Source organism: Botrytis cinerea, chromosome 1 (genome assembly GCF_000143535.2).
Source record: "Botrytis cinerea B05.10 chromosome 1, complete sequence".
Classification (NCBI taxonomy): Eukaryota; Fungi; Ascomycota; class Leotiomycetes; order Helotiales; family Sclerotiniaceae; genus Botrytis; species Botrytis cinerea.
In genome coordinates, this window is record NC_037310.1 from 2,224,422 (window position 1) to 2,251,162 (window position 26,741).

The 26,741-nt window shown below is 44.0% G+C and overlaps 8 protein-coding genes across 8 annotated transcripts; 3 read left to right on the forward strand and 5 right to left on the reverse strand.

Moving 5' to 3' along the window:
* Positions 1-5,694: 5,694 nt before the first annotated feature.
* Positions 5,695-9,133, reverse strand: Bcyoh1. Its single transcript, XM_024690610.1, has 5 exons — positions 8,460-9,133; positions 7,995-8,406; positions 7,417-7,904; positions 6,828-7,368; positions 5,695-6,768 (listed from the first exon to the last, which is right to left on the reverse strand). The coding sequence occupies exons 3-5, from the start codon at positions 7,487-7,489 to the stop codon at positions 6,411-6,413; spliced, it is 972 nt and encodes a 323-aa protein (XP_024546379.1). The 5' UTR covers positions 7,490-7,904; positions 7,995-8,406; positions 8,460-9,133; the 3' UTR covers positions 5,695-6,410.
* A 2,513-nt stretch (positions 9,134-11,646) lies between these two features.
* On the forward strand, positions 11,647-15,388 carry BCIN_01g06310 (hypothetical protein). Its single transcript, XM_024690611.1, has 5 exons — positions 11,647-13,580; positions 13,661-14,029; positions 14,088-14,619; positions 14,715-15,014; positions 15,073-15,388. The coding sequence occupies exons 1-5, from the start codon at positions 13,463-13,465 to the stop codon at positions 15,239-15,241; spliced, it is 1,488 nt and encodes a 495-aa protein (XP_024546380.1). The 5' UTR covers positions 11,647-13,462; the 3' UTR covers positions 15,242-15,388.
* Positions 15,389-15,609: 221 nt separating this feature from the next.
* On the forward strand, positions 15,610-16,996 carry Bcpol30. The gene is made up of 5 exons (XM_001561230.2): positions 15,610-15,747; positions 15,807-15,847; positions 15,900-16,329; positions 16,400-16,689; positions 16,748-16,996. Coding segments are annotated over exons 1-5 (780 nt in total). The 5' UTR covers positions 15,610-15,746; the 3' UTR covers positions 16,766-16,996.
* A 139-nt stretch (positions 16,997-17,135) lies between these two features.
* On the forward strand, positions 17,136-18,742 carry BCIN_01g06330 (hypothetical protein). The gene is made up of 5 exons (XM_024690612.1): positions 17,136-17,407; positions 17,461-17,471; positions 17,545-17,624; positions 17,704-18,034; positions 18,114-18,742. Exons 1-5 carry the CDS (start codon positions 17,354-17,356, stop codon positions 18,691-18,693), a joined length of 1,056 nt encoding a protein of 351 aa, XP_024546381.1. The 5' UTR covers positions 17,136-17,353; the 3' UTR covers positions 18,694-18,742.
* Positions 18,743-18,755: 13 nt separating this feature from the next.
* Bcdut1 lies at positions 18,756-19,831 on the reverse strand. Its single transcript, XM_024690613.1, has 2 exons — positions 19,248-19,831; positions 18,756-19,148 (listed from the first exon to the last, which is right to left on the reverse strand). The coding sequence occupies exons 1-2, from the start codon at positions 19,642-19,644 to the stop codon at positions 18,895-18,897; spliced, it is 651 nt and encodes a 216-aa protein (XP_024546382.1). The 5' UTR covers positions 19,645-19,831; the 3' UTR covers positions 18,756-18,894.
* Positions 19,832-20,477: 646 nt separating this feature from the next.
* On the reverse strand, positions 20,478-21,236 carry BCIN_01g06350 (hypothetical protein). Its single transcript, XM_001561227.2, has one exon. The coding sequence runs from the start codon at positions 21,090-21,092 to the stop codon at positions 20,571-20,573; it is 522 nt and encodes a 173-aa protein (XP_001561277.1). The 5' UTR covers positions 21,093-21,236; the 3' UTR covers positions 20,478-20,570.
* Positions 21,237-21,763: 527 nt separating this feature from the next.
* On the reverse strand, positions 21,764-22,739 carry BCIN_01g06360 (hypothetical protein). Its single transcript, XM_024690614.1, has 2 exons — positions 22,600-22,739; positions 21,764-22,546 (listed from the first exon to the last, which is right to left on the reverse strand). Exon 2 carries the CDS (start codon positions 22,474-22,476, stop codon positions 22,291-22,293), a length of 186 nt encoding a protein of 61 aa, XP_024546383.1. The 5' UTR covers positions 22,477-22,546; positions 22,600-22,739; the 3' UTR covers positions 21,764-22,290.
* An 841-nt stretch (positions 22,740-23,580) lies between these two features.
* BCIN_01g06370 (hypothetical protein) lies at positions 23,581-26,349 on the reverse strand. Its single transcript, XM_001561225.2, has one exon. It carries the CDS (start codon positions 25,345-25,347, stop codon positions 23,716-23,718), a length of 1,632 nt encoding a protein of 543 aa, XP_001561275.1. The 5' UTR covers positions 25,348-26,349; the 3' UTR covers positions 23,581-23,715.
* Between the last annotated feature and the right edge of the window lie 392 nt (positions 26,350-26,741).

Genomic DNA, 26,741 nt, shown 5'->3' on the forward strand with positions numbered 1-26,741 from the left:
AACTAAGATATACAGACAGGTATTGATTGATCAGGAGCATCTCTGGTCGTTTCACTTTCCTCAACATACATCTGCTTTTTTCAGTATCCTGCGTAGGATTTGATGAACCAGGAAAGAATTCTGATTGAAGATAATCATCAACATGTCTAGATGAGTTTGGATAATTTCAGCATTGAATACGACTTGTTTCTCTTCACAATTCTTCTAGCTTGTTGTATCTTTATTCATACTAATAGCAACAACCATCTCTAATTCCTTAAGAATAAACGAACCCCCTACATATGCTATTCAGATCATTGTTATTATATCCTTTGGGCTTCTCAGTATTTCCTTGATACAATTTCGATATAAATCGTTGATCTTTAAGGGCAGTAGTTTTAAATTTTACTTAATATCTCCGAGAAAGAGATATCTTGAACTTCGAATTTCATACGGGAGCATATCTATCTTTTCTTTGGTAGCTTCAACACTAAACTCTCATATTATTAATGAATTGTATTTTAAATGAGTGCAGCTCCATTTGATAAGATTCGTCAAGTCCTCTTCCTAAGCACAAAGAGTTTTTCGAAGGAGAATTTCCAATATCCATTACAAATTCTGCTTGCCTACTTGTACAGAGCAATTTCAGAAGAGGTTGCTTGGTACTGATAGTATAAAAATATGCTTTAGATTTGTCAGGAGGTTATTAATCTCTGTGTCGTAAATATTGAGACCATTAATAATGCAATAGATATGAGTATGTATATATATATATACATATCGGTTGCGATCAAATTGAGGAAGACTCTCAGAATTCCTTCTTTTCGTTCTTATTTCGAAAGCGATTGGGAAGCTTCTGAAATTAATCGCTGGCCTTTGTAGAGTTGGGAAATAAAAGATCAGAGAATGAATGATACTGTTCGGGAACTTTCCTCATTTTGATGTTGCAAAAGTGGTATGTAATCTTGTTATGGAGCTTTTGCTAGTCTTTCAAATTGTCTATCACAAAATTGAACAGAACAGACATTTCATGCCCAGGACTTCCCGTTTAATCAGAGTCTCTCCATTTAATAAAGTCTTGTTTGAAGTCTGTCGATGACATACGGACATAAAGCGTACATGTGAATAGAAGTATAGAGGTCTCAGAACTGTACGACCCTTATCAACAGAGGGTTAGATTCCATGTTGACAACAACTAGTGGGGGTTGTGTATATTAATCGAGACATCTCTACCTCCGAAGAGAACCTGGAGAAGCTAAGAGCCATTAGGAACTCTAGAAGATTATTAGTTGAATTAACAACACCTTCAAGCTCATCCCTTTGTGACGTTTATTATGATATTCTACTTCGCTAATAAGCAAATCTTATCTCCAAGAAACCTATTGACTTTTCACCTGTGGACTAAACCACACATTTCAGTGCATTTTCGCCTCATAGGTTATTGAGCAAGTGCTTTTCGGAACTTTGGATATTGCCTCCATGCGCTTTTCATTCGCCTTCCTCTCAGTTCCTCTTTCTAAATTATCTTTCACAATTCATTTCTATCCTTCTCTGGAAAGTAATACCTTTTATTACTCTTTACAATCATTTATGATTCCTCTCTCTTTCCAGAAGGCCAAAACCTGCGATCTGCTAGGAGGGCAATACCGGAACACTAGCTCTAGAAAGCAAACGAAAAGACAGAAAAGATGAAAATTTTCTTTATCGATGTATGATGGGCGAGGATATTTTACTTATGGCCCTCTAGTAGAATTGCCTATTGTTGCAAATCATTTGACAAGTTGAGAATGTGGAGGATAAGAAGCGGGGTGTGTGTGGCTTCTTGATATCATTCCAAAGTTAAAGAAGCATGCCAAGAGCAATTCAAGTCACGCCGTCGCTTGAGAATTGTACGGCACGCTTTGGATGTTTTGAACTCCCTGGGGAAAGAAGGCCTTATCAAAAGTATGCTTCATCTGATATGACGTCAAATGGCTCAATTTCATCCACGGTTTATTTGTATGATTCAACTCATAAAAGTTGTCATGAAGATGCGTCACAAACTTTGAAATACTGCAGATTTCAAACATACATCCAACATAAGTATGAAAACTGAGATCAATCAGGCTTCTACTCTTGAACTTTCCGAAACATTGAAACCGACTCCTTGAGCCAGTTTTTGTGGGTTCATAAATGGCTGTATATCGCTCCCTTAATGAAACTCCCTTCAAAATTCAAAGGCCTGATTGTTTTGCAATGGTTTTTACCATTGAGAAAAGAATCATATTAGTATATCCGTGCCTCTAATGCTTTTGAGCTCCGTATGGAAGAACAGCAGATGCACAGGTCGTGGAACCAAAAGAAGAGGGAACAAGATGACAAGTCATACTAGGTAAGGGACGGAACGAATCAGAATAGAATAAGATAAGTGTGCAGGATCTACTAAAGAAGGGGGGATCGTAGTAAGTCAAGACTCTGTAGATTATAAATCAATTGGCTCTGATAGTAGTCCCACAAAGCAGCATATCTTTTGTCTTATACCTAGAAGTCTTGCAGAAAGCCGTTAGCTAGGACCAGGTAGCTGTTTAGAAGAAATCGTTCAGAGTATCTTGGATAGAAGCTTGAGAACTATGGATTTTATTCAATTTGATTCCTGAATTTATGATCTTAGCTAGAATATTGACCTCCAAGAGTACATCTCCCACCGCATGTTCCGGACTAGTCGAATCCCAGAAGCAATCTCACACGCGACGATGCGCCAATACTTTCGCTTTCGTTCCGACGCTGAAGAAAGTTGCAGGCTGCATGTTCCGACTTCCCCTAGGGAATTATGCGGTTTGATACTCCGGAACGAAAAACCGTTCAACAAAATTATCAGACGCTACGCAATCAAGATAGATGTACGTGAAGATTGTCGGCGAGCCCGAGTACAAAATAACAATCAAGCAAGCATTGACATGCAGAAAAATGGACCAAATTGGAACTTCACAGTCATGCCACGCAGGATGTATGTAGTCAATCGTCTCAAGAATCAGGACTTCCAAGGTTTGAGACGTTGCCCATGCATTGTAACATTGTCCAGCATCCATTAATGCACTAGTTGCGGCACAATAGATCTGCACCTTTATCGATAGGTGTTTTATTTGCCCCTTCATCTATGTTAGAAAGTCCAGGGGTTGTTAGCACACCTAGTCGTCGTGAGTTGAAAGGGATTCTCACGATGAACGACAGGTTTCTACGACCGGGTAAATGCCCTTGAAGCAGTGTTATTTTGATTGGGTTTTATAGGTTAGCTCTGACAAATCAAATATGGGTCTCGCAATTAGCCATTTCTATCTATTGGTTCGGGTTTCATAAGACATAATCTCCCATCTAAAATGCGGGACAGAATATGGAATTTCGAGAACTGATCACGTCGTCACCTTGTCAATGTGCCTTGTAACTGTTACCTTATCACCTTGTCAACATTCTCAACTTGTTTTGGATTCCATATCTTGACGGAGCATTCATATGTACATGATCTCATGTATTACTGACACGTTATTTTTGTATCAGCAGTTTCCTACTTTATCCAGAAAAGAGGGGCGAACCCATGCAACTCGAGGCTGAAGGATCACATTGTGCCATCCCATTTACCGTAATTCAGAAGCAGAAGAGGCCAAGTGCAAATGGAGAAATGGAACGATGAGATCTAAACAGATATACGAAGAGAATCATTTTGGCGTAAGATGGGCATTCTGACACGCGGGAGAAAGTTTGCTCAAGATTGCTGACATACCTGTCTACCATTTCATTTCACCGCAGAACCGGATTCGAATATGATGATTGACTTCATACAAATTGAAGGACGCATGGTTGTAGTACAGCAAGTCTGATCTTACATACTCGGCCGGTACAATTCAATATCTCATTGAGTGAACATTCAGCTTTTACCTGAAAGTTCCCCTCGGCCACTCAGTGATATCAATTGCTTTAGCGTAAAAGATGGAGTCAATCGACCAAGTGGCCTTCTCTGCTCTCCAAGTATTCGCCGAATGAGAATCATGATAATAATCTGGCAACCTAGTTGAATAATTTGTCCTTTTCTCCTCTTGTTGCACAGCATATGCTGCGCTGTTGTAAACCTCAACTGGTCATCATATTTCGAAATAATATAATACGAAACACCACCTTTCTCGCCCTCTTGAGCAAACCATCTTACTCATTTATAGCCCAAACTGGAAATGGAGCAAACATCACAGACAAACCATCGTTCCGCACTTGCATATCCGTCAAGATTCCAATGCACTACGGTACAAAAAAGAACATGAGATTTTAATCCCTTCTTCCCTTCCCTCTTTGCATCTGCATAACTTTTTCCACGTTGTGCTGCAACCTCAGTCTGCAATGCAACACAGTAAGACAAACGAGCCAACCAACGATCACCGGCCCCCAATCCCAGATAGCAACTGTACTTGACCCATCCCTATTTGGCCTCCATGTATGGCTTCCCTCGGCAAGGAAGACACCTTGTGCGCATGGCAAACCGGGATATCCTCAAGTCCCCTGGCTTCCCAAAATCTCACCGTGGCCACATCCAGCCAGGACTGCTAAAGGGAACGCTGCAGGAATTCCACATGCCACGCCTGTTTAATATGCAGAAACATGGGTGCGCGCATTATGTATGTATATGTATATGTATGTAGCATTTAACTTCGTGTAGCACATGTAAGCAAAAATGAACGACGTTCTCTACGCCGCCCGCCCAGCATGCCATTCTGCGTTTCATGAGTATGTAAAACGTGCTGTACCTGATGCTGCACCCGCCTGGTCTGAAGTGCCTGGGAGATGCAGAGGCGTTGTTACTAGCAGAACTCGCCCAGCTGTTTGTTGCTATTTGTGAAGGGGCTGTGTCGTGATTTGGGGGAAATTATGTACACGATGGAAACCAATTTTCTTGAAACAAGAACGAGAACAGATGCAAAGGACAATTAACGAGTGCAATTCTCGTTTATGTGAAATTTCGGAGTCTGCTTTGATATGAGTGGAATCTGACTCTTCAACCTGTGCAGGTATTACATACAAATCACACTGCAGATTGGCTCGAGGTGTGAAGGTATGATGTATGGTGTGTCGCACATCCAATCAAGAGGGAGATCTTTACTCATTCTTACCTCCCTCAACCCCCAACCGACACCAGCGAATGTAGTCGTCTCCCCCACCCCCAAAGGACTGTAAAGTAAGAATGTAATAATCACAAAGCACACACCGACTAACAATCCAGCTTGCAATATAATGACTATAGCATTGCCAAAGAAAAAGCCTCGTCGCCACCGGCTGAAATCAGAGCTAACTCCCCTTTCCACAACCTGTTTACCGCACTTTTGGACCCCGAGTAGTACCGAACCTGACTCGTTACTGCCAACTTGACGCCTTCTTACATTTTCGCCCAACTGCAAGAGTCACGTCCAGCATTCATTATCTCGACACTTATTTCTGACCCTCCTCTTCCATCGACTCCATGATTCGTGCACTCGTAACCTAACTCGTCGGTTCAGAGAAAGTTCGGCAATAATCATTCATTCGATCAATCAGTCAATGCCTTGTCCATTTGCCAGTAGAATATCCAGCCCGAGAGAGATATTAAACAAAAGAGACCAGCTAAGCATGAAAATTGAATTTGTGTTCCATGTTTCCATACTACCGTTTTAGTACACAAAACCACACAAAACCACACAAAAATACACCAAAAAACATTGCCCATCCAGTCTTAATAATTTGATATCTTAATTCTTTTTCATATTTCCAAAGCCATAATACATTTAATCCAAATACCCAATGTATACCTAGTATATTGATCCCATGATTGATTCCAAACAAAACGATTGACAATTGCTTCCAAGGAAAAGTTGGGGGTATAGCATTGCAGATTGCAGGTGACAACAAGACCAGACCAGAAAAGCCAGTACAACATAAACATATAAATAAAAACAACCCAAAATCATTTTTTTCGCTCCCAAAAAACAAGACTCGCTATCCGGATAACTAAAAGTGCCTGAAAGAGTGTAGAGAAATGAAGTAGATGATCATATACATAAAACCCGAAAGATATCTTTCTCCAGCCAGAACAAGAAACCTAACCAAAACCCCAATAAATAGATGCGGCCAGTGACAGCTTTAATTTTAACTCCTCCCGTAGTCCAGAGACCTGAATATGATAATGGTGATGAGTGTGACGATGAAATTATGAGATGACCCGATACCCGATATTCTTACAATTCATTCATTCTTTCTCATGACGTCCTATTCGTCTCGTCTTATCTCGTCTGGTCGCATGTAATGTCCAATTCAAGTAAATGATGAAGAAGAGCAGCCCCCAAATAAATCAAACCCACGCCCAGTGTTGCACAGCCCCTGAAAATGAAACGCGCCTCTGCGTCGAAAAGAAATGAAGCCCGTACAGAAGGGCTAGCTTAAGAGTTTCTCCTCTGCTTACATTTCTCATGTGCCATATGGCCATTTCTAGCAGTCGTTCTTGTGAACTCGGCACCGCAATTGGGGCATGAAGATTTACTCGCTACACCTGATTTTTCACGTTGGTGGCGTAAAAGATTGGAGAAGGTACTGAATTGACGGCCATTGCAGCCATGATCCCAACACTGAGGCTTGGGTCGCGATTGCACGACACGAACGTGATCGCGAGGTTCGAGGGGCGAGGGATGAGATATCGAGGAGAGGGGAGTCAAAGGGGAAAGCGAGTGCGTGTGTGGTACATAGATACTGCCGAGGCTAGATTGATCGGAGGCAGATGAGAGTGAGTGTGGTCTAGGACTAGGAAGTGTTAATTAGATGATTTGAAGTGAAAATTCACTTTGGTTGGAAATACATACGCATATGAGGGAAGGGTACCATCGGGGCCTCCCATTGAGTATGGTGCTGAATATGCTGAGATTGGTGTATAATCGTTTGGACCCATTGTAAAGACTGGACCATACATATCGGAAGGTGTAGTATCAGTCACCGATACTTGTGGTGAGTATGGTGCGAGGTAAGATGGACTGGGGAGGCCATGACTGGGAGGACCTTGTGATAAGAGTGGAGTTGGAGCGAGTGAATTAGGGTTTGAATAGTGATCTGGGAGAGTTCGTGGTAACATGTCTGGTGTTGTTCTGTTTGATGCGTACGGGTTGCTCAGAGACCTCTCTCTTCTTTGCCTTGTCTTCGTTTCTCTCCTTGCATGGTCGCGCTGACGCTTCAATTCTCTCTGTTCAGGCGTGAGACTTGCTCGTGGTGGGCTATCTGAAATGGCTCGTGCGTACATTGGTGTTGGCTTAAGCTCGTTGTACGGTGATAGTTGCCCAGGACTCATATGTGGGCTCATATGTGGGCTCAAATCATGTTGTTGGATGAATTGTTCGTTCATCTCAAATTCTGCTCTAGTTAGTTCTATTACTCCCGAAAGGATTTTTGAATACATACGAGGCCAAGTGTATGATGGCCGTACACCGGCATCAAACCGTGGGTCATAATGCTGAATACCAAGAGTAGACATAGTTGCCGGAAGCGAATTTGAATGAATGGGAATTTTATATTCAAGATTTTCAATACCGGGAAACGTTTGCCCTGGGTGGATGCTTAGTTCAAGTGAGTTGCCTGATTGAGCTTCTGAATTCGTGATACAGGACCAATCTGTGTCAAGTTCACTCTTGTTGAGGACCGGAAATGGTGTGTATTGCTCAGGGGCTGGTGACGATAGACCAGTGGCAGTTGAAGATTCGGATTTTTGTTGAAGGAATGTGGATGTCGGTGGACTAATGAGTGTGGTAGCTGTTGTAGCTGAGGCTGCTGTTGCTGAGTCTGATGAAGATATATCAACTTGATGGTCTGAAGAAGTGGTGGGGTCAGTCTCAATAAGAAGACCTTGAAATTGCGTTGTAGCTGACGACAGGTGACTGTCTGTTCGGGACCTGAACTGACGTGAGTCTCTGTGCTCCACATACGGTGAATCCATCTGTGCAGGGGATAAGAAGGCTGTGACTAGTAATGGCGGCACATACAGATAGCTTTAAAGAGATGAGGCACTCGAAATAGACTGACGTTACGTTCGGATCTGGGGAGATTATAAACTCGGCTTTGGTGAGGAATAACAGACGTTGTGATGTACCTATTTTGGTTCTCTTCGAGGGATTCCAGGAGGCACTTAAATCATGGTCTTCGCCTCAAGTTGTCCAAGGGGAGTAAGGCTCTAAAGTACCTAAAGCACCTAAAGCATGTAAGTGGAAGGCGCTCTAGCGCTGCTCCCGTCAGCATGTGATTGGTCAGATTGGGGACATGCTCAAAGGATTCTGAACCCTGTCGTACATGGTTGCCCCTCGACCTGAGAACTGCTTGTGTGAAGAGATGGGGGAAAACAAAACAGGCGCCAGAGCGACACACCCGCACTTTGGGTTCATCTGGGCACGTCAACGTCTGAAAAAAATTAGCGCGACCGTAGGGCTTTCTAAGGAAAGGACGAGGCACACCATACAAAGTTAAAACCAGGAGCACAGGAGATTTTCCCCTCTCAATCGTGGGCTACGCCGCCCATCACGGACCCCATTGAGACCATTCGAGGGGCCCACAAAATGTTAACTCGCAAGATTTAATTAATGGCAATTCTAATTGAACAACCTTCCAGCGTCTGAGTGATTATTTCTTGGTGCATCGAAGTGGGATCTGTGATGAAGCAACTTTCGGTTAAAAAACCAGGGAATTGTAAATTGTCCGCCTAGATTCTAATTTGACTGTCGTTACTTCGAGGTTACCATCTGAATGGCATGCTGAAGAGACATTTCCAAACTTGCGGGTAATTTGTAACACAAAACTCTTAGCCCAATTCGTGATAGATCTGACAGTGTGTCATTATGTTGTGGTAGCAGCAGGCCAGCACCACGGTTAACGTTTTATAAGCTAGCCTCAAGAGGATCAGAAATATGCGAGGGATTATTCTCCATGGAGTAGCATTTATCAGGATAGCATGTAGCAGCTTTGACGAAGGCAGTGAAATTGGACCAACGTAAAGAGATATTGCGCGCGCTTACACAACATACCAATGCTCCGACATCATTTCAGATACCGTTAATGACATCTTGTAATGGACCGCAAGCTTGAAGATGTAGAAGAGGCTTGCCTTGTACTGTGACCAGGCAAAGCAATCTTAGTGTAGGCAGGCAAGAAAAGGGATTAAAAGAAAGTTTCGTAATGGTGCGTGCCCAAGTGACGGGTACAGACTAAAACTACCAACAATGGTAAGTTGCAGATCAACCGCATGAGAAATTGAGTGGTAACCTTACAATTACAAAGTTCCGATAGATGGAAACACCCTTTTGGTTCTTTAGTTGATTTGCCCCTTGATCCCTACTCCATCTCAATCATCCCTACCATCTCACCTTTTCTCCAGCCAGACCCACGTTTTTTGAATGAATCAGCCAGGGATCAGGAGCATGGCACCGCTGCTGCACCGGTCTGATAAACGCAAGCATGTCTAGCTAGTCACCATTGTCTCCATATAAAATGTACTTTAAATTTCAATCGTGACAGGAGAACAATTAAGAAACTAGACTATACCTCAATGAGATCTGCGGTATCTCCATACCAACATGTTAGGCGCGCTAAAAATAACGATCTTCTTCATTTCAAGCTTGTTTCCCCCCATCTCTCAAATGCTGCATTTTCTCATTTCAATATCTAGGTAGCCGAGGCTCTCAAGCGGCAAAATCATTTCATACCTAGGCAGTGTCTTGTTTCTGTTTGCATCACCGTTGTCGTATGTCTATTTCCTATACGGGATGTCATGTTTTGAGGAAGAACACGAACGAGATACAGTCAGTACTCTCTGACGTAGCACTGTTTGGTAGTTTTTGTGTAATCTGAATATTATAAAAATGGTATATGCAATCTTAATTTTGTAAGATGTTCATTTCTGGATTCAGCAGCCCAGCGCAGCCTCGCCGAGAATATCTTTTTCAATTCTCATCAGAGGAAGTATCGATTGTTGATTTGTTGAACACGCGAAGAACTTCATATCCGTCGCGTTACAGGTTCGCTTAATGATGGTAGGGGTCAAGAGAATCTACAACGCTATTATGTATTAGTATTAGCTTATGTGACATACTCGCGGGGCTAATATCCAAAATCTCGTTGCCTTGCGGAAGAGATCTATACTTGGTTATATGTGGATTTTACGAGTTCCACTTTCTCACTGAATAATACAACATCTATATTATCATACTCAACATTCAAATTTCACACCACCTTTTGGTGGGTCGTGGTGTGCGATCGCAAGAGTTACCAAATCATACCCTTCCCAAATCTCACATCGCTCCCAGGCTTACTAGCCCTCCTTTCTACCAATCATCGCTCGGCGGGGTGATTATCCAATGCGAACTCCACCTCGTTTACACTAGGTATCGATATCACCACCATCTTATTACCTCGTCTGGATCTAATCGATTTCGTCCAGTATCACCTGCATATGGCTGCAGTCTTGTAATTTAGAATCTTTGAAGCGATACGGCAGCATGGGGCAAAGGCCATGGTCCAGTCACTATCATCACACTTGGAACATGTCACCATGATTACAGTCATATACAGTGTGTGGAACTTGAAACATGGTTCTCGAGGCAGTGTCGGTGAATACTCGAAGGTGGGAGAATTTCTCAAAATAGAACCAACAGAACCCGAACCCGAGATCCGGAATCGAGGGATCCCATTCTTGATTTAATTGTCCGTTGCTGGAAATGCGGTGTTGCACTTTCTGGCTTCAACTCACCGCGGCTCTGTACAGAGAGAGGGCTACTGTCGACTCTCCAAGAAGGAAAGAGGCTCAAAGGATCATTTAAGATATTACTGATGATTTCAAACTTCACAATGTTTCCATTTTCGATTGTTTCAAGATCCAAATTTGGAAGTGACTAGTCCATTGTAATCACTATGCTGCTGTCTTGGGTATACGGAAGATACAATATACAATTGGACACCGTGTTCGTCCCGCCCGTCCAACAATGCTCCACGCAGTACATGGTAAATTATGGAAAAAGAGGCATTACGCCACCTTGGCCTAGAGATCTATCAAATCTACAGGTTGGACCAACCTACCGCACGGCTCACAAACCACCCGCTGTCCCCAATGCATCATCACGAATCCCATCACGAATATCATCACCAAAACAAGTTCTTCCATTCAATGGTTCACGAAGCGATATCCCGTGGTCGTTTCGATTTCATCATGACACTTAAAATAAACACAAAACAACAACACCACTCCCTGGCCTGGCAAGTATCTGCAGTCCTGGCCTGTTCAAACCTGCATATCTGCAGCTAGCCAAGATAGAATACTTCCAGAATCCCCCCCCCCCCCCCCCCATGATTACCTCATTTTGATTTTCGTAATGAGTTCCAATTTGTTCATTGGCAGCGTTGCATTCTCCCATTCTAAGTGCTTACCTGCTTTAACTGCTTTGTAACATCATCATGTGGGCAAACATACTCAAATACATGTACCTCTTCGAGTGTGATTGTATGAGGAATACCCTGTTGGTGTTGCGTAGACGAGCAATTGCTGGATACTGAATACTGGTTTCTAAAAAAGGTAATACTCAAATTGCTTGACCAGCTATCCAACCTCTGCTTATGTGATGATGGTTGTGTTCTGACATTACATCGTCTCTAGAATGTCTCAAAAAACTTGACAAGAAAAGTATCATTCATCCCATCCAAGCAATTAGTCCAGTAAGAATAGAATACGCCGTCAGAAAGGCAAATTGCCATTATGCCCGACCCCATCGACGATGATACCTTTCACGTACGAAGTCAAACAAACTTACGAATATAACCTCAGCAAATTCAACAACAATTTCAATAGCGCGAGTTTGATATGATAATGGCATAATGGCGTGAGAGCGATAGCAACCCCCCGGAAACTCCTCGAAAACTCGCAAAAATACCGACTCAGCATTGTTTTCCATAATTCACCAATCAAAAATTTCCATCAACCTCATGTCTACTGCACTACCCCTCGTGCCAAATCAGCATTGTTCACTCTCCCCAATCGCTTTTTTCCATCTCCCGTCAAGCCAGGGCCCAGGAAATCTCACAAACTCAATTTTCCGGGCCTTGTTCCGTTCCCAGCACATGTCAAACAAAATATCCTTCCTATCTTGGAGATCAACGAGATAAGCTGGTGCGATATCTTCAAAACCATGTGGCATTTGTAAACCAACAGACCTTATTTGATTAGCATCCCCATTTCCCACGGAACAAAGTATCCACATACACACTCTCTCACACCTTCTCGAAGCGAGCAGAGAACACACCCTTGCTGGTGTATGGCGCCTACATCGAGGATAGTGTGCGATGGGTCTCAGCTGAGGAGTCTTACTGGACATTTCATATGTAATACTCCATGTACACTGCAAGTGTGCGGCGGGGAAGTGTCTGAAACGATCAAGGAACCCATGAAAATGCAGCAAGCACAAGGGAATGTTCTACGAGACTCGATGCAGCAGGCCGGGATTCCCGGGTTATCTGGGAGATGTCAACGTTGAAGCAGCATCTTTACGATAACAGAAGCCAGCCGGTAATTGTTGATCTCAGATCATCATCATCGCTCACACCACCCACGAGCTTCGCAATCGTTCCCCGTCCCCGAAGGTAGGATGCGAGGATTCGGTACAGGCCGGAAGGTGGTCTTGGTGGCTTATCTATTTCCCCTCTGTCCTATCAGTTGCAACGGCGCTTCCACTACACAATCTCAGGGCAACACAGCCAATCTGGAGAATCAATCATATCATCGTGCTTGTGCATCTATCTACAACAATCTTCCTCTCTCCTGACGAAATACACAGCCAGTATGTAAGGTTCCTGTTGTGTTGGTTTGATCGACAGAAGGTGGGGATCAAAAGGCCCCGGTGGGTGGTAGGTGGGCCAAGCCATGAGGTTTCTTAAAATAGTTTTATACCTCTGCAAACTTGCAAACCCCTTGAACGGCGCTTCAATCGCGATTGGCATTCGAAGGCAATCTCTCGAGTCGCCAACAAGCTGGAAGGTTAATTCTCGACTCGAGAGTCGGCGGAGATAGCCTGATCATGGGGGAATTTCCTTCCGACCCGCATAAATCAGATAGTTGTGGGCAAGCCATGGCCGGCAATGGCTACAGGAAGGAGCCTATGATGCTGTCGCCATACTTCAATCAAAAAATGGTTAGCTCTTGAATTTTATTTTCCTCGGCAGAGCAAAGAAATTGTCCAAGAGCGAAGAGCTCAAGACCAACGACATGTAATGTACACTCTAGTCGTGTGGTCGCGCTTTCTTCACACATTGTTTTGGCGTAAACAAAAACTGGCAAGCACGATGTGGGATAGCAGTAACTTAGTGACCTGGCAATGTTGGAAACATCGTCTTCACATCCTCTCAACCCTAAGAAACTTCTCAGCACATTCATAATCTCTAGGATTGTTTCATACACTGAAAAGCTGCAAGTGAGAAGATGGCATCCCCGCCCGGCATAGGTCGTCCCTACGTTGAAAGCGGATTCAGGGGTATTATCGCATCGCCTTACGTTGCTGGGGCTGCTGTGTTGAGTACGGTTGGCGGACTTCTATTCGGTACTGATACAATCTGATCTTTTAATTGTTGGCTTTGATCACAGACAATTACAGTATTTGAGAGTCCTAACAGATTTCAGGGTATGACCAAGGCGTAGTCTCAGTCGTTCTTGTCATGGAAAGCTTCGTTTTCGATTTTCCTCGTATAGGCCCCAATTCTAGGGGCTTTTGGAAAGGCATTTTAACGGCTATGATCGAGCTTGGGGCCTTTTTCGGGGCTTTGAATCAAGGTTGGATTGCCGACAAATATTCGAGAAAGTACTCTATCATCATCGCTGTGGTTGTATTTATCGTAGGGAGCGTTCTACAAACTGCGGCAGTCAATTTCAACATGCTTGTCGTGGCTAGACTCGTGGGAGGCATTGGCATTGGGATGCTCTCAATGGTTACGCCCGTATATATTTCGGAAATTGCTCCGCCGGAAATTCGTGGGGTATTACTCGTCATGGGCAAGTTTTAATTGTTCCGTTGCAATTCAAACAATCAAAGTGTTGACTAGTCATGCAGAGGAGCTTTCAATTGTTGTAGGTATCGTCGTCGCTTTCTGGATAACCTTCGGAACAAGATATCTAGGTAGCGAGTGGGGCTGGCGCCTTCCTTTTTTTATACAAATCGTTCCTGCCTTATTCTTGGGAGTTGGAGCGTATTTACTTCCATTTTCGCCAAGATGGCTTTCATCTAAAGGTCGCGACGAGGAGGCTCTGAAAGCTTTAACAAAGTTGAGACAATTACCCGATACCGATTTAAGGATCCAGGAAGAAGCACGTCAGATACGCGACGAAGTGTCGCATATTCGAGAGATACACCTACAAAAACACGAAAAGCTTATGAACTCACCAATGAAGTTCGAACTAGCTTTGTGGGGAGATTGCTTTGCATCTGATTCTATCAAGCGTACGCACGTTGGCATACTTATCATGTTCTTTCAACAATTCGTCGGTATAAATGCCCTGATTTACTATTCTCCTACTCTGTTTGCTAGAATGGGCTTGGGGTCAGAGATGCAGCTTATTATGTCGGGCGTTCTAAATATTTGCCAGTAAGCCCTCACTTTCCTTACCTGTTGAATGTCCGTACAGTATTGTTTTGGAACAATGGACCACCCCCTGAAGCTAGTATGCTAACCGAGCATAGGCTCGTTGGTGTAGGCTCTAGTCTCTTTACAATGGATCGGTATGGAAGGAGGCCCTTACTTCTTATAGGCTCATTTTTCATGACTATTAGCCATGTTATGATAGCTGTCATGGTCTGTATGTTCTCTTATGACTGGCATTCTCACCAAGCAGCTGCCTGGGTTAGCGTGGCATTTCTTCTCTTCTATATGCTAGTTTTTGGAGCATCCTGGGGCCCTGTTCCTTGGGCATTGCCATCAGAGATCTTCCGAAGCGATCTTCGTGCAAAAGGCGTCGCTCTCAGCACCTGCTCTAACTGGCTGTAAGTTCAATTAGCGAAGGTCGCCCTTTAGACGACTTTCAATTACTGAATCAATTAGGAACAATTTTATCATTGGTCTGATCACTCCACCGCTAGTCGCATACACCAATTGGGGAGCATACGTTTTCTTTGCTGTTTTTTGTGCGCTATCTGGTGTGTGGACATGGCTTTACGTGCCAGAAACAAAGGGGTGCAAGCTGGAGGATATGGATGTTCTCTTCGATTGATTGAATGTCCGAATTTAAATCAAACAATGGGGAGGGTGCTAAACTGCTGGGCTGGGCAAATGAAAGTGTGGCTTGGAAATAGCTTTAGAATTCGAACACTCCTAAGATATTAATCCTATGACAATCAATCATTAACTCAACTTGCCACTTTTAGATCATCGGTATTAGAATTCAAAAGGCAACCCGTGATGTGATGGTTTTGAAGCAATCGGATTGTAGAATAAATCGTACTGGGCTTACAAGCTCAACACTCTGTAGGCGAGGGTGGAAATCCATTCGCAAGCTCATCCCGCTGTGATTGGCCTATATTCAAGGTCTGTGCGCCAGTCAAAAAACCACTCTACGCGTTTTCTCGACACCGCGTCGCAGCCCTTCCATCTCAAAAAGTCAAACAATCAACTTTGCAATCCAGAATATCCCTTCCACAAACAACGCTCTTTGAACAACTTCACTATAACCTTCTAATAATCATCTCATTACATTTACAGACTTCAATACCGTCAAGAGTATGTTATTATTCTAGTATACGCCACCCTCTGGCATTGCAATACTAAACATATACTAGTGTTAGAAGCCCGCCTCGAACAAGCAGACCTCCTCAAGAAGGTAAGAGAAAAGAACCGTCAACCTCCTCTCTTGTGCTGATAGTGTAACTTAGGTTGTCGATGCCATCAAAGATCTCGTTCAAGACTGCAACTTCGACTGCAATGATTCTGGAATCGCGCTCCAAGCTATGGATAACTCGCACGTTGCGCTCGTATCAATGATGCTGAAGGCTGAAGGATTTTCTCCTTACCGATGTGACCGCAATGTCGCTCTTGGTGTCAATCTCACTTCCCTCACAAAGGTCCTGCGAGCTGCACAAAACGAGGATATTCTCACCATCAAGGCCGAGGATGCACCAGATGTTTTGAACTTGGTATTTGAGAGCAGCGAAAGCGATCGATTGAGCGAATATGATTTAAAGTTGATGGATATCGATCAAGAACATTTGGGTATCCCTGATACAGAATATGCGGCAGTCATCAACATGCCAAGTTCGGAGTTCAAGAGAATCTGTGTCGATCTTATGGCTTTGTCCGAGTCTGGTATGTCTCATTGTCCCCGTTGCGCTCTCCCCTCACAAATGAGAGGTGATACTAATTCTTTGTTAAATAGTGTCGATTGAGGCCTCAAAAGATGGTGTTAAGTTCTCCTGTGCTGGAGACATTGGCAATGGTGCTGTCACCCTTCGCAGCCATAGCAATGTCGACAAACCAGATCTTAACGTCGATATTGAGCTTACCGAACCGGTCTCCTTGACCTTCTCCCTCAAATACTTGGTCAACTTCTGCAAGGCTGCTGGTTTGTCTAAGTCTGTCAAACTTTGCTTGTCTAACGAGGTTCCTCTCTTGGTGGAATACCAGCTTGCCGGAAGCAGTTACTTAAGATTTTACTTGGCACCAAAGGTATGTTTACATGTGTCATTTAGTATTCAGATCCAGAGAAGCTAACGTTTTACCCTAGATTGGTGATGACGAGTAGGTATGGCTGTCGAAAAGGATTAATGAACAATGATATCAAAGTTTAAAGCACATTCAGTATGGCGCGTGGGTTGGTTTATGGATATGGACAATGGTTGTGGTAAATTGTGCCATGGATGGTTTTGTTGCTCAGCGCATGGCATGCGATAAAGCAATTCATTGATTTTTTTCTTCAGAATCTGTTAAAAAAAAAACAATAATAAGATACATTCGGAGAACAATTTTTCTTACAATTTTTCTGTCATCTCCTCCTGTCTGCACACATAAATTTGCTGGTCTTCATGCATGTTCCTGGATTGAGGATAGCGCGGGGCAAACCTGATGCCCCACTATCCATATCGTCAGCATGAAATCTAGAGCAAGATAAGATTGATGTTTTCCCTTCGTTGAGAAACAAAACGTTCTTGGGCAGTGAACTTTTAGCTTCTGAACTTTGCATTTGAAGATTTGTTGTTCTCTTTGAGATACTTGGGTATTGCAATTAAAACTCTCCTCGCCAATCTTTCCTGACGATTCCGGCGCATTTCAATCTGATATCAAACCAACCCCTCTCTTCCTCACGAAGCAACATCTCCGTCAAACAAGCAAGATGTCTGAAGATTTTCCCGTGCCAGATACACGAGTTCTTGCTGTAGCCAGTCATGTAGGAAGGCCACCCTTACGCGACTTTTGCTGAACTAACGTTGTCTGCTCAAGGTTGTTTACGGGTGAGTCCCATGAGTCACAAATTCTCTCTACATTGTGTATGCAAGTCGACTAAATCATATAATGTTAATAAAGATATGTCGGAAATACCATGGCCACGTTCGTTATGCAATCTCTAGGGTGCGAAGTCGCTGCTCTGAATACAGTACAGTTCAGTATGTAGCCTGGATACACGTCCCATCGCAAATCGACGCGGAGACGATATGGATTGAAGGCTGACAGGTGTATGAAAAGGCAATCATCTAGGTTATGGACAAGCTAAAGGCACACGCGCTACCGCGAGCGAAATATCGGATCTCTATCAAGGACTCAAGGACTCATACCTCGATGATTTCAACATGATGCTCTCGGGCTATCTGCCTGGAGCCGCATCTGTAGAAGCCGTTGGCACAATAGCACGCGATTTGAAATTGAAAACTACAATGAAACCGGGAAGCTTCTTTTGGGTGTTGGATCCGGTTATGGGGGATAACGGGAGATTGTATGTGGCGGAGGATGTGGTGCCAGCTTATAAAGCATTGATCAAAGATGCGGATTTGATTCTACCAAATCAATTTGAGGTTGAGTAGGGCGCCCATTTTTTCTGTTCCTAGGAGAGTTTGAATTCTGGAAGAGGTGAAGTACAAATTAGCTGACTCACGTAGGACACTATCTGGTGTCAAAATTCAGGACATGGATACACTTAAATTGGCCATAACGACATTACACGAAGTATATAAAATCCCTCATATAATGGTTACATCCATTTCACTTCCATCTCCCGGCGCGGAGCCCCATCTTTCGGTTGTAGGCTCGACTATGACATCTACGGCTGAACCAAGAATCTTTAGCATCAAAATACCAGCGATTGATTGTTTCTTTAGTGGAACAGGAGATATGTTTGCAGCGCTCATGTTGGTGAGATTCAAAGAGGCAGTGTGTAATGTGGAAGGACTATTGGAGAAAGATGCGTGGATTAGTGATGATGAGGTGGAGGCTACGGAATTACCGCTTGCGAGAGCCACGGAAAAGGTTTTGGCTAGTATGCATGAAGTGCTTGGGAAGACAAAGATCGCGAGAGATGAGGAGATTGAGAGGTGGAAGAATGTTGTGGGTGGAAGGGGGAAAGATGAGGACTCTAAGAGAGAGGGATTGGTCAGGTCGAAGGCGGCTGAAGTGAGACTGGTCAGGAATGTGCACTTTCTGAAAAATCCAGTAGTGAGATTTAGAGCAGAAAGTGTGTAGAATTGGGGAGAAGCTACAGTTTAGACATCCTGAATACATAGATGCATCATAATAGACAGCGATAGATTTTTTTCATTTTTGTCTACGTCTGCCCGAACCACAGCCCCTCTTCTTTAAAATGTGCACAGCACGGTATATCTAATTATCTCCACCAATCCGAACAATCATCAAAGCTTCATTCCTTCTTCCCTTCCCCACAATCTAACCTGTGCTTCCAAAGCCGCCTTCACCCCTCACACTCTCCTCCAAAACCAAAACCTCTGTAACCTCTGGTGTATAAATTCTCTCCAAAATCAATTGTGCTACACGATCGCCCTCCTTAACCTCGAAGTCCTTTTCGCCGTGGTTGAAGAGGAGTACTTTGACTTGACCTCGATAGTCAGCATCGATTACGCCAGCGCCAGTGTCAATCATATGCTTGGAGGCGAGTCCAGAGCGTGGGGCTATACGGCCATCTGAACAGAGAATTAGTTAAATGCAATTGAGTGAAGACAATGTGATATGACGAAGAGAGGGGCAATAGAGTAGGAAGAATGAGGGGACAAAAAACATACAAGTTCCATCTGGCACAGCCATACTGATATCAGTATCCACCAAAACCTTTCCCTTCGCAGGCACAACCGTTTCTTTTGCAGCGTAGATATCGTATCCGGCAGCGAAAGCGCTACCTCGTGTAGGCAGACGGGCGCGAGGAGAAAGCTTCTTAATGAGGAGGGGGGGAGGGGTAGATGATTTTAGGGGTGTGGGGGCGGGGGCTGAACCGTTTGTTGCCGGTGCTGGAGTTGTGGTGGGCGCGGTGCTTGGAGTGGAAGACATGATTTCTTGGAGGGAAGAGGTGGCTGCGGCTGCGGCTGCGGCTGCGGGAGTAGATTTACTGGGAGAGCTCGAGGACGAAGTCTTTTGACGTTTGGGCAGCGGTGAGGTTGGAGAATTGGGTGGGAGTGTGGACATTGAGATAGGAATGTTGGAGAGAAATTTGTTAAAGAGGGTATAGGTGAAATTGACTGAGCGAGTGTGGTTGAAGAAGAGAGTTCGGGGTTGGGTTTGGTTTTGGAAGACTGCCGAAACAAAGTTTCGGTGAGTGGGAAAAGAAAAATATGGGGAGACGCGACGCGAGACGTGTTGGGCAGGGATTTTCATTTTTGGTTTCATCATTTTTCATTGTCACCCTCATTTCAGACGTGGTGAGCGTGACTAATTGGTCATTCTTAGTATATGGCGGGGTGTGAGGTTAGAACCAATGACAAGCTTACATTCTGCAGATGAGGTGTGGTTAGAGTAAGAAATTGACCCAGATTTATCACCACAGCCTCCAGTGATATTGCTCACCTCATGTCGTCGATGAGGGAGGTACGATCATGCCACCTCGAGGGCTGCTCCCTTCTTATAGTTCTATACGAAAGTGTCGAGTCTTTTCTCTCAAAGGACTAAAACTATCACAGCGGAGGTAAATTCGTATGTTCGTCGAATGCTCAGATATTCCTTCCTTGCTGTTTCCGAGAACTTTATATCAGATGAAGAAAAGGAGTAAACGGTTGGAATTTGGAGAGAACGAGTACGTTGATGTAAAGCAAGTGGTTTTAAATTCAGGATGAGCGCTTGCGTTCTTAAAGGGTGTTGAGGCGTTCAGGTGGCCAGGTCTAGCCCGTAGTTGTGCAAGACCCTCGATGCCTTCCATCGCCGCAGGTCTACTGACCTCTCTCTCCCTGACACCTTCTCGAACCTGCTTTTATCTCTATTGTACCGCAACTGGGTAGCATGCCAGTGCCTTTCATGGGATGTCGTATTGTATTCAAACATCTTGTGTATGAGTGTTGTCCTCATCAATTCTTCAAACCCCAAGCACTCATAGTGAATCCGTCTCTCTACCTACCCCTTTAAGCCCACTCTCTCGGGCTCACCGCACCGCCCTTACAGTTCCACTCCCCATCAGTATCGTCCTCATCGGGATCGAGAGGTGTTTCAATCCCATATTTTTTCTCGATCATCTCACTCGCCTCTTTCCATTTCCGCTCCTCGTTACATAGTTCAAGCTGTCGCCTCTGGGAATGTTGTGCCTTCTCCTCCTTTTTCGATTTCTTTAGCTGGGCCTTCATCTCTTGCAAACTTAATTGACCCGTGGCGTATTCCTCGGCCACCATCTGTCTTGCTTCTTTTGCCTCATTTTTTATCCGGTTCTTCTCGTCTTTCCTCTTCTTTCTTTGTTCTTCTTCTGCTGAAAAGCTTCTCGCTCCTCTTTCCTTTGCTAATTTGTTGTGGGTCGCCTTCCTTCTTTCATATAAAGAGAAGGTTAATGATTCATTCGTGGAGATCCTCTGGAGTTGCGGGTTTTGAGCGCAAGAAGGCCTCATTCCGTTTTGTAGCTTTCGAAGCTTGAAGAATAATTCTTTGGCGCCCATAATTGCCGTGTCTTTGAGTTGTTCGGTTTCTTAATTTGCAGAGATTGAGATTATAGTTGATATGAGAAGTACTATTGTGTAGTATTATATCTTGTGGAGGATTCGTTTAGCAAGCAACCAAGGTAAAATGTATGTATATTCAACGAAAGAATGAAAAAAAATCGAAGAGAAAGGACCTTTATATACTCAAGTGTTATATCGCAAATGACATGTCAAAAGAAAATCCAAAACCTAGAAGCGCGCCGTCGTGAAGCGGACTCGGATCTAGCGCATTCCATTTTACCAATGGGAGACTTTCACCCTCTCATCACGCTCTAAGTTTGTTAAGTACTCACCATGTGATATCAAGTGGCCAGCAAAACTCTCAATTTATCTCTGAGTGTAATAAAGGTTAAGTTAATGCTTATTCTGACAGGTATCATGATGTGAAGATCATTCATAGAAAAATTGATCTTATTGTAATAGATCTGGTTACTATTGGACCAGCCATACCCCTTAGGGCTCTGGCATCAAGCTAATTGCATGTTATATGCCTATTCAGGCTAGCACCCTCTTCTTCCATCATGATCAAAAGAAGATTTTGCTTGGCGATACCGGCTAAAAACACTGTCATACCTCGCACCTCTGCAGGTCCAGGTGTAGAAATTGAATCATAAAAAAGCATGCATCACTGTCATTTTATAAATTTTGTGTTTATCAAGACTAAATTCAGACTATGTGATCTATTCTGGATATCTCGAATTGATCGACTCTGACAACGTCCATCTACACTCCCTCGACCTTTCTTTCCATTTGCTATCTTCCAAGTTCCCTAACACTTCCCATTATTCAAATGCCTATTGTAATTTTCCCTCCAACTCAACTCTGGTACTAAATACTACTATGGATCTTCAGCATGCTCGACATGCTCAACATGTTCGACGCAACTATCCTTCTCCTCCCTCTATTTCTCTCCGTCCAATTCTTCTTCATCCCATTTCACCTCGTCCCATTTTTCCTCATCCCATTCTACTTCACTCCAGCCCCAATCATCCGCGTTCAGACATCCGTCTTCGACTTCACGATTCAAAGGCTCGATATCCATAAAATGCTTTCCCTCCTTTGCCTCTTGAGCAATCTCATGAGAATTTTTCAAACTAATCGACTTATCGAAGACATCCCCAACCAAATTACAAGTCTTCTTGGAGTGAGTTTTCCTCTACTGCTGCTCTTGCTCCTCGGCTTCCTTTGCCAAACGTCGGCGTTCTTTGTAGACCGAAAGCGTGATCGATGCTTGCGATGCAGTTCTCACTAGATGGATATCTTGGAGAGAGCCAGGACGGGTTTTATCAATCGCTTTCCACCATCCGAACAGTTTCTTTTCGGTATGCTGGATAAATCCCATGGTTACCGAATCGCTGAAATCGGCGCGAGGGAGTGGTGCAGATGCCTGTGGTATCGTGTGTTCTTTTTTCCTATGCTCAAAATGTCAGAAGTGGATTGGATAGTGATTTGTCATTCTGCTTGCCTTGAATAGTATAGAATTCTAAGTAGTAAGTACAGATTACGCTTATCGTCGTCTAGATACTATAATATCTTCCCAAATTTCAAAACAGCACAATCTCAACTCATGTAAAAATCAAAGATCAAAGTATTTTCTGTAGAGACGAAGCCCGAAAGAAAGACAGGAGAAGAATCATTACCATTGATAGCCGGCTCTCGTAAGCGGCCGACTAGTTGTTCCTACTACTGCAGAAGAAAAAGAAGATCGATCAAACCCATCTAACATAGAATTTCTCCAAAACGCCCATTGTGCGAAACCCTATCAACGTCTGTCTCAATGCTAAAAAGAATCGCCTCGAATGCCATTGAACTCTCGTCATTAATTTTCCTCCTAGCATACTAACTAGCATACCCATCTCGACGCATTTTAACACCATGACCAGAAGAGTCGGAGTTAATTCCATTTTCCCCACCTCTAGTCTTAGAATCACGCACTAATAAGCTTGTCAAACCTGCATTATTGCGCAATCGCTACCATTTAAGCTTTCCAGACTAGATATCTAAGAATAGTCTCGAGGGAACAATAATGGAAACAAATCCGCATCATCGATATCACATTACCACAGACTATCTCGATTCACGATTCGGGTTCGAGGAAACTTTCTGCTTTTGGGTAAAGATGTGATGAGGATGAGATTTCATTACCAATAGTGTATGTATTGATTAGCTAACGAGAACTTGATTTCTATGTGCCCATCTCATCGATACGATGAGGACAGCTCTCTAAAAGGTACTTAAGGTATGCATGTATAGCTAAAAGTAATTGGAGTGTGGGTATGCATGGGTATAGTACTCCTTCAAAGCCAGTGCAGTGCGAATGAAGTGAAAAGAAGACTGCAACAAAAAACGAAGTGCGCAAGGAGCGCGGATGAAAGAAATCTAAAAAAAAAAAAAAACACTACAAATATATAACCATAAAACCTATATGTCCGATAGCCTCTCTCCATAAAGTCCACCCTAATTATGTGCAATAAAATATTGGTATGCAAGAGAGAACTATCTCTTTCCCTCCCTAGCCTTAGCGTGAAAACACATGAAGATAAAAACTCATAACAAAAATCGGTTGATTGGTCCATTACAATTAGACCTTAATAGACATCTTTCTTGGTCTCTTGAGCTCTTCCGATAATTCTTCCCTAACCATTCGACACCATTTCCAAATTACTTCTTCGAATCCCTCCCATGCATCACGGTCTTCGCTATTTACTACTCCCATAACATCAAATTTGACATCTGCTTCCCATCTTAACTCGGCAGCCTTGACCCAGAATCGAAGGTTCTCGGCTGATCGATATGGCTTGTTAAATTCAGTATGGAACGTAGATATCGCTCCAAATGGTCTTTTGCTTTTCTTGACTGCTGCATTATGAAGCTTCACTAATCTTAGGCCAGTTTTCATTTCCGCGAGAAATGGTGTAGGGAGGAGACTGTCATCTTTTACATCGTCCACTAATGATAGTGGTGGCAGGGTATCGGGTTCTGGATCCATAGATTTTAAAAATGCATACTCTCTTTCGATCTCCTTTCCTGCCCAACCATCGGCATGAAGCCAGGTCCAACTCGCTATTAATTTTCGCTCTTCTTGCTCCAGGACTTTCTCCTGTCTAAGCATATTACGTACGCCGTCAACCCAGTTATCCATCGTTTCTCTTTCTTCTGTGCGTATTCCGTTGGCGAATCCTCGAGTAGCCATACGTTTTAAAACCTCCAGGACAGATAACAACTCTCCTCGGATTTCTCTTTCCGATTTGATTGCTAGGAGGCGTTCGGGATGTTCATGAGCGGTATAATACATTTTTGCCGCACGAATAGCGAGAGTCATAATATCCAGCATATTCATACCCTGTACCTCAAACCAACCTTTCTGCTTAGCATCGGGGGTTGCGGAATTTGTATTTTCGGCTTTGGATGTGGGTAGGGGAGAGGCTGGGGGAGTTCTTGCATGCTTTGCGTCTTCTAAGGCCGCAGTAGCATTATTGAGGGCATCCACCAACTCCTGCCTAAGCTGATTCAGAGTTGGGGGAGGTGCAACGACTTTCTCGCGATGAATATAGGTACTTGCTGTCGGAGGGAGCATGTGTAAAGGATTGTCGTCTTCTTCGCCGCTAAAATATTCATCTACATCCTCGTTATAGTCGTGAATAGGACTGTCCGCCAGCATACCGCCAAATTGAGCAGAGAGCTCTGGGCTGCTAGCCGTAGAAGCATATGACGAGTCCGCATCAGACCCCGAGCCAGGTACGAGGAATGACGTGTCCAAGACCGATAAATCCAGAGTCTCTCTACCATCCTTCCTCTTCTTCATTAATCGCCCACCTTTCCCGTCCAATAGACCAGTTCGGGCGAAGTAATACTGTAAATGTGCTATGCTTCCCAAGCTCAAGACGCTCTCTCTCGATTGTGCCGACTTTGCGAAATTGGTTCCTTGTGGTCGAACATAACCGCGTCGTTTCGGCTTTTCCTGCCCTGCCATAGAGGTTCTAGTTCCATAACTCGCAGACGAAGATCGAGAAACCGAGCTTCCGACCGAACTTTGCTCAGACGCACGGCTCATAGCACTTGATCTGCCAGAGAAGACCGAGCCTTCGGAGGCTGTCGAAACGCATCGAGCGGAATCCCCGGTTGCTCCTATCGCGGGTGAAGGCCTTCCAGTTGGAGATGGTGATCTTCTGGTGAAGGAGGGTCGTCCGGTGTATTCTTCGGCTGTCTCCATGTTTGCTTGTTCTGTAATGTAAGTTTCAGGAACGTGTATTGCAGATGACCTTGTAAGCCTTGAACCCAATGTGATATTATTAACGGTCGAAGATGATTCACTTGACACAGCCTTGGAATCCTCGGAATTCTTGTCCCTTCAAGAAGAGGAGTTTTCAAAGCAAAGATCTCAAAGCAACACGGTATGAATAACCTAATGCCGGCCGGTACAATAGCAAGACCTTCTGAGTATCAAATAATTTCCTCGGTGTTAAGGAGAAATTGCAGGGTTCCGCGTTTGAAACAAGTGAAGTGAACTTTTAAAAATATACACAGAACTGCAAGGCTGCCCAAAGCGTTCTTAATAAGCCTAGGTTTGCAGGAATCGGGATTCGATCGTTCTGGTCAGATCTTACAATGCAATGTAGCGAATGAAGTGAAGGAGGGAAGAAAGAAAGAGAGAAAGAAAGAGGATGTCAAGATTAGATAGTGTGAAGTTCCGAGCGTGAAGAGGGTTGACTTGAATGTCTTACTTGCTGTAATGTCTGTGTCTGTCTGTGTCTATGTCTGTGTCTGTGTTGTTCCACGAAGAAGTGCGTACGGACAGAGTACATGAAGAGGAACAAGAAGAACCATCGACATGGAGATGGAAACGCCTCCCTGGTATCCACGCCCGCTCATGAACATGTTGCCACGCTGTCTAATCTGCTAATCGGAGGTAATCTTACTCAATCAAACTCCCTGAATATATAATTTCGTCTCCGGACCATGAAAATGCGCGTTCCCTTGAGGAAAAGCGTCGGAAGGATCTCCACTCTTGGGTGAAATTAACTACCGATGCCGTCGCGCATTAATTGAATATAAACGAGGCGAAAGGGCAATTCACAAGAACGTATTTCTCAATCTCTTACCTAATTGGCCTGCACCGCGTGTCAATGTGTCTAATCGGCCAGCCCTACAAAATCCCGGACCAAGAATAGTTTGGAGACGAGCAACGCCGCGAACATGGAGGAGAGGGGAGGGACGAGAGAGGAGGGAGGGGGGAGGAGAGGGGAGGGAGGAGGGACGAGAGACGAGAGCGAGGAGTGTCCAAGGGCCACACCTCGTACCATGCCTTTCAATCAACAAGGGATCCGGAGGGAGTGCATGTCCATATCTTGGTATCTGGCAGGTCACGTTACCTGGTGTGGATATCCATCATTTTGTTTTGTTTCACATGAGTGCTTGACACCTCTTGTGGATTGAGAACTCATGACTCATACAATGTGGAAGACTCGAAAAACAAGAAGAATCCATTGATTGCCTCAGATTGCCTTCAAACTTATTCTTATTACTTCAAGAGTGGTGGAGCGGTGGAGCCACTCAAGAACCCCAGGAACATTGCAACCCCCATCAAGCGCCCAAGAACCCCCCAGG

Coding starts and splice junctions, on each gene's coding strand:
- BCIN_01g06330 (XM_024690612.1), top strand. CDS start 17,354: ATGTCTGAAGATTTTCCCGTGCCAGATACACGAGTTCTTGCTGTAGCC. Junction 17,625..17,703: donor TCTGAATACAGTACAGTTCA/GTATGTAGCCTG, acceptor GTGTATGAAAAG/GCAATCATCTAGGTTATGGA. Junction 18,035..18,113: donor CCAAATCAATTTGAGGTTGA/GTAGGGCGCCCA, acceptor TGACTCACGTAG/GACACTATCTGGTGTCAAAA.
- Bcyoh1 (XM_024690610.1), bottom strand. CDS start 7,489: ATGTCTACTCTTGGTATTCAGCATTATGACCCACGGTTTGATGCCGGT. Junction 7,369..7,416: donor GCCATCATACACTTGGCCTC/GTATGTATTCAA, acceptor TAACTAGAGCAG/AATTTGAGATGAACGAACAA. Junction 6,769..6,827: donor GGTACCCTTCCCTCATATGC/GTATGTATTTCC, acceptor AACACTTCCTAG/TCCTAGACCACACTCACTCT.
- Bcdut1 (XM_024690613.1), bottom strand. CDS start 19,644: ATGTCCACACTCCCACCCAATTCTCCAACCTCACCGCTGCCCAAACGT. Junction 19,149..19,247: donor GGCTGTGCCAGATGGAACTT/GTATGTTTTTTG, acceptor TTCTCTGTTCAG/ATGGCCGTATAGCCCCACGC.
- BCIN_01g06370 (XM_001561225.2), bottom strand. CDS start 25,347: ATGGAGACAGCCGAAGAATACACCGGACGACCCTCCTTCACCAGAAGA.
- Bcpol30 (XM_001561230.2), top strand. Junction 15,848..15,899: donor AAGCAGACCTCCTCAAGAAG/GTAAGAGAAAAG, acceptor AGTGTAACTTAG/GTTGTCGATGCCATCAAAGA. Junction 16,330..16,399: donor TATGGCTTTGTCCGAGTCTG/GTATGTCTCATT, acceptor TTTGTTAAATAG/TGTCGATTGAGGCCTCAAAA.
- BCIN_01g06360 (XM_024690614.1), bottom strand. CDS start 22,476: ATGGGATTTATCCAGCATACCGAAAAGAAACTGTTCGGATGGTGGAAA.
- BCIN_01g06310 (XM_024690611.1), top strand. CDS start 13,463: ATGGCATCCCCGCCCGGCATAGGTCGTCCCTACGTTGAAAGCGGATTC. Junction 13,581..13,660: donor GGTTGGCGGACTTCTATTCG/GTACTGATACAA, acceptor AACAGATTTCAG/GGTATGACCAAGGCGTAGTC. Junction 15,015..15,072: donor AGCACCTGCTCTAACTGGCT/GTAAGTTCAATT, acceptor TGAATCAATTAG/GAACAATTTTATCATTGGTC.
- BCIN_01g06350 (XM_001561227.2), bottom strand. CDS start 21,092: ATGGGCGCCAAAGAATTATTCTTCAAGCTTCGAAAGCTACAAAACGGA.